The 6,000-nt window shown below is 36.5% G+C and overlaps 1 protein-coding gene across 1 annotated transcript; it reads right to left on the bottom strand.

Moving 5' to 3' along the window:
- Positions 1 to 2,944: 2,944 nt before the first annotated feature.
- LOC130418150 (lymphotactin-like) lies at positions 2,945 to 4,916 on the bottom strand. The gene is made up of 4 exons (XM_056744122.1): positions 4,845 to 4,916; positions 4,533 to 4,647; positions 4,248 to 4,441; positions 2,945 to 3,872 (listed from the first exon to the last, which is right to left on the bottom strand). The coding sequence occupies exons 1-4, from the start codon at positions 4,906 to 4,908 to the stop codon at positions 3,574 to 3,576; spliced, it is 672 nt and encodes a 223-aa protein (XP_056600100.1). The 5' UTR covers positions 4,909 to 4,916; the 3' UTR covers positions 2,945 to 3,573.
- Positions 4,917 to 6,000: the final 1,084 nt, after the last annotated feature.

The following is a 6,000-nucleotide window of genomic DNA, read 5'->3' as shown; positions in this document are numbered from 1 at the left end:
AGACACCTCAATGAGGGACAGGAAGAGATGAGTGAGCTGTGGAAGACAAAAAGAAATGAATTTAACCACACAGAGGAAAGTAAGGGGTTACATAGTTTACGTCTTTTGATGACCTCATATTGTTCACTATTGGCTATTATACATTTATACTTACACACATGGAGTTTTACATGGTGTGAGGATTTCTTTGTAATAAGACAAACTCTTAAAAAGGATAGCCTTTTGTCATTTATTCACCCTTTTGTTATTTCCAACCTATTTTTTTCCTGCAGAACACAATTTAAAATATTTTTTAGAATGTTGGTAGCGAAACAACACCACCCCCCATCTATTGTATGGACATAAAAACACAAAGACATTTCTCAACCTTTCTTCTTTGTTTCACAGAAGAAAGAGTAGAATGCAGGTTTTGATTTACATGGTGAAAAAAATATGTCAGAATTATTTTTTGTGAACTATCCTTTTAATATGAAACATACAAAAAGTGTGGTGCTGGTAACATAATGCAAGTATAATATAAAATATTGGTACATTATAACTATTGTACTTTTATAAAGCATATACTGGTATGCATTCATATACTAGAGTATTTACATCAGGATACTTAAAAAACGATGGTGTTACCATGGTTCATACAGCAAGAAGCATAGGATTTTCATAGCAGTTTGTCAACGTACAGTATATGGAGAGTTAGACCTCACTACATAACTGACCATAGATTACTGTTTGTATATAACTTCATTGATTCATGTTATCTGACATACTTAAAAAAACTAAAATATGCTACATTTAACATGTGAACGACAAAAGAAAGCGCTGATGTTAAATGTATCTAAATTAATCTATCCATTATGTATCTAAAAATAGAACCTTGTGCACTTTGTACTGTAAGAGCGAGTATGAAGCAGGTCTTTTATATGTGTTTGGAAACTACAGAGGACTTAAAGGAGCCGCATTCTCAAAACCACAGGCGTTTTTTCTCCTTCAGCCGGATATTCCACATTTCAGTGAGACCTTAAAACAAAACCAGCTCCCCCCCAGCTCACACCTACAGTTCAACTGAAACTCATTTTAGATTCAATTGTCTCTTTATGACATACAGAATGAACAAATGCACAATGTGATTATACATAATGTAAAGAAGATTTCAAGGTTAGAATTTAATTTTTCTTACTAGTATCTCTCCAATTGAATAACCACATGCGTATTTCCTGTTTCAAACGCACCAAGAGAAACATGTGATGTCCTGTACCTGAGCTATTTATTGAGAGGGGATCTAGATGAGATGTGGCAGACCACATGCATCTCTCATCACATGGTGAGAGTATACAAACTTGTAGTGAAACAAACAGCAGCCAGTGGTTATGTTGACGTCTCAGACACATTTCACTGCATTTAAGAAACAAAATGATCTTCAACTTGACCTGAGTCACTGGAAAGTGTTGTTTTATAATTTAAGTCACAGTAAGAGTGGTTGCCAGGGTATTACGGTAAGGTTTTGGCCACAGTGTAGTTTTCAAACGCTCAAGTCAGACAAACTAAAAATTATGTATAGATATTTGGCATAAAGAACAGGACAGACCTTCCAAGTCAGTTTTCCAAGTCAGTCTAGCTATGACAAAAAAATGATACCAAGGATATATCAAATAAAAACCTGACATTTGAACTGGATTAATGTGAATGTTTTGGCCTCCCATCCATTTTCTTCCAGCAAAAATGAAGCCTCACCAGGTTTCCAGGTTGCAGATGCACACTAAAGTCTCACACTTCAGATACTTGATGCTTTTTCAGAAACACGTTATTTACAGGAAAATTTGTCACTCATTATTCATTCTTTCCACAATCAAAATGTTCGATTTTAGGGGGCTACAAAGTAAGTAAATGGCCATCTCAACTGAAGGGAACCCCCCACACACTTATAACACAATGAACTATTTTCAGCTCACTTAAACATTATGACTGGAATATTCATGTTATGTGAGTGTACATGATTTTAAAGATGTTTGCCAAAAAAAGGAATTTTTATGGGTTAAATCTATTTTTATTGTTTTAAAGTTATTTATTTCAAATGTATTTTCAGGCTAACACGTATGTTTTCTGTAGGATCTGACATAACTATACAAACATAAAACAACTTGTATGCAATTTTTTTTTACAAATGCTATATAACAGCCGATCATGAAACAATCCGACCAGTGTGTCAAATCATAATGGGTGATTACTAAATTAGGTCTTTACAGACATAAAGCTTATTTACAAACGCAGTTTAGCTGTCAGAATGGGGAATCGATCTCGGGTCTCTGGCGTGAAAGTGTAATGTTGTGTTCAAACCAAACGTGAATGGCGCGTCAAGCGCGAGTGATTTACATTTTAAGTCAATGCAAAGACGCGATAGACCTACTTGCGGTGCGAAAGGCGCGAATTGCGCGAGTTGAAAAATCTGAACTTTGGCGAAAATTCACACCGCGTTAACCAATCAGGAGCTTGCTCTGGCAGTCAGGTGATTATGATGTTGCGAGGGGAGGCAGAAATCCCTAACAACAATGGAGGACAAAATCATCGTTGCTGTATTTGGATACCTGGAGCTGTACAATACATCTTTTACCGAAACAGAAATAAAAAGGATCTTGCTTGGAAGAAAGTGAATGAGGAGGTCGGACATTTTGGCAAGTTGTCAAAAACGATCTTTACACAATTTAAGCAATATATATATATATGGGACTGGAGCCGCCTGACAGAATCCCCTCCCATGACGCGAATTCGCGTCTGCAATGAAGTGAATTTGACGCGCGAATGAAGCGATTAAATTAAAATGTTAAAGCGTCCAACTACACGCGAATAGCGCGATTCATTCGCGCCATTCGCGTTTGGTCTGAACACATCATTAGATTCCACCACTGAGCCACAGGAGATGTATGAACCCAAATGCAGGCAGACAACTTGGTGAATTTGAACAGATATTTATTACAAAAAACAAGACCATACAAAAGAGACAAAACAAAACCCACGATGGGGAAAACAATACAGGGAAAACTATAAAAATAACAAGGAAACAGACTAACTAAACTAGAACAATAACTCTAGAAACAAACACTAGACTAACACTTACAAGGACACAAGGAACCAGGAACACCTACAAGGTATCTTCAAAACAATCTTCGGACGAGGTAGTACACAACCTCAAACAGTCAAGGTAGAACGAACACACACAATGAACCAGCACAGGACAATGAAACATGAGGACTATTTCAAGGGGAACAAACACAGGATAATTGGTAGGGACCAGGTGACACAGATCAAACACTAAGGGAAAGCTAACGAGACAGAAAGGGCGGGAACAGACGAGACTCGGGGAGACAGTATGGAAAGCCAAAAACGTCTCTCCCCACATAAAACAGGGAATTCTGTTTTGGTTCTGCCTCAAGACAAAGAATTAGCCAAACATGATAGGCAGAACCGTGACATTAGCTCCACAAAAAAAGCTGTTTGATTGTGGTTAGAGATTAAATATGTCAGAGCAGGAATAAAAACTCCTGATCTAAAATACTTAAGACTTTTAAAACAGAAGGAGCTTTAGGGTTGTTTGATACAAAACTTAGAGTATTTATCTTGCTCCTTTAAACAAAAGTTGTGGATTTTTGTATATGTATATTTGTTTTCATTTAGGTCATTTATTATCATTGGTGTATTTTTTGACCTGCGCTCCTGTTTCTTATCCACCATATGTAACTCATTCATGTGAAATGTCTCAGTGATTTGAGAACGGTGTTTGGTGTGCTCCCTTGGTTCAGTTCTTGTAGTAAAAAGCTCTTTATTTGTTTTCTCAGTCGAGTTTCTTTTAAAGTTTTGTTTATAATCCTGAACCGGCAGCTCTGTTGGAGAAGCACAAAGAGTCTTGACTGTAAACTTAATTCAACAATCTGGTTGCTTTGTGAAAATGAAGCTTAACACTGATGTGCCCAAGCACCTAAATTAACTGGTAAATGTTCATATATTTGTGATTATTTAAAAAAAAAAAAAATAGTGAAAACCTAACATTTAAAACCAACTTTTTGGTTCCGAATCCACATTACACATTTGGTTAAAATTCATCACAATTTAGAGCGATTGTATGAGAATTTGGTTGTATAAAGATGGTGAATTAAATAATCTTGTATGTTAGCATGTGAAGAATGCCTGGACCTGGTTGATCATTTGTTCTTCTGTTCTTATACCTTTAAATGTGGTCAATGTTGATGTTACTGTACCTGTGCTGGTCACAGTCTCGGGTCCTGGTGTTTTGATTGCTGTAGATGGGATGCGGCTGGATATACTTGTCATGCACTTAGGGGGTCCTATGGTAGGTTTGGTTGTCGTTCTCACATCTATTGCTTGCGATGCCCTTTTAGCCCATTTCTCATCTGGATCCCAACAAACTGTTTTGCCTTTTTTGGTGTGGAATCTGCACATGTGAAAGAGTTGTTAGTATTATACAATCATTCAGCTAGATAATATTGATCCAATTGTATTATATTTAATAACCTTTAACTTACTGTATAGCTCTGATGGGACATGGTGGGCTGTTTTGTATATCGTAATCCAAAATGTCTCCAATTTGTACTCTGGTGTTGAACACCTGAAGACAGCAATGTTCTATAGGCTTATCATCTATTACAGAAGCACATTAGTGATGTTGTTTTTCAGGTAAGTAATCTTGACCACCACAGGCTGAACTCACACAAACTGTCTTATAAAGCTTAAATTTTGGCTCAACTATCTCTACATTTAATTGAGGTCAACGTTTCTAAAGCCAAACAATAATGTTTAGCACTGAAGAGCTTAAGAATTAAAATGATCAGACTTACCTCGTGCCTCAACACTTGTCAGCCGTATATGATACAGAACAAACGTTAGAAGAATGAGCTTCATCCTGTCCTTTCGCACACTTCTAACTATAAAACTGTTCTGGGTTGAAGGGTCTATGTTGAGGGAGGTCTCTCAGGCCACAAAGCTCACCACCCTTGCTGATCACTTTTCTCTATCATTTAGTCTAGGTATGCACCGAAATGATAATTCTTGGTCGAAGCCGAATAAGATTTAAACACTTGGCCGTGGGCCGAATACTAAACAACATACATGGCTTTGCAAATTCCTTCTATTTATTTAGCCATATTTTTTCTCCATTGCATAAATTGAATGGTCAAAATGTGCTTTCTATATTATGTCTTGCTTTTCAATATAATACAATATAACTTAAATAAAATGGAACTACACAAGTAGCTTTCCGGTGGTTCAGTTGTTAGAGCATTCAGTTAGCACCGCCAAGGTAATAGGTTCGATCCCAGGGCATTGGAACAAAATATGTAGTACAATGCAATGTTAGTTGCTTTGAAACTGACATTTATGCATTTGGCAAACGCTTTTATTCAATGTGAAATGTAAGCTAAATTAAAACAAAACAAAACATTGAGCTCTCTCCCTTCTTGAAAAGCCTATATTAGGCCTGTAACTGACTGCTGAAAGAATGTGGAGTGCCCTGTACACCTAAAACAAAACACTTCATTAAAAAGTGTCATTCAACATTATAAGCTAAACGTATGAATATGAATAAATGGAATCTGTTTAACTATTAAAGGCTTCACTGCAAAATGGTGTGAAGTAAAAAACAACATCCATGCAAGCAATTCTGACTGAGAACCATTTCAGTTCAGATCTCTCCACCAAATTCTGCCCTCAAAGGCTGACTTTTCTCTCAGAGGGTTTCGCAGAACTTACTTTGACAAGTTAAAGATATCTGTACATTATTAGTATTGTACTTTTATATAGCATATACAGTGCCTGGCAAAAGTATTCATCCCCCTTCATTTTATTCACTTTTTTTTACATTATTGTGCATTCATTTTTTTTTAAAGAAGTCCAAGATAAGACAGCAACAAAACAAAATATGAATAAAATGAAGGCGTGTGAATACTTTTGCGAGGCACTGTACTGGTTGAGTATGCATCCGTATATGAAAGTTAT

The sequence above is a fragment of the Triplophysa dalaica genome, chromosome 3 (genome assembly GCF_015846415.1).
Source record: "Triplophysa dalaica isolate WHDGS20190420 chromosome 3, ASM1584641v1, whole genome shotgun sequence".
NCBI lineage: Eukaryota > Metazoa > Chordata > Actinopteri > Cypriniformes > Nemacheilidae > Triplophysa > Triplophysa dalaica.
The sequence above is the reverse complement of the archived record's forward strand: the minus strand, read 5'-3'. Positions and strand labels throughout refer to the sequence as shown.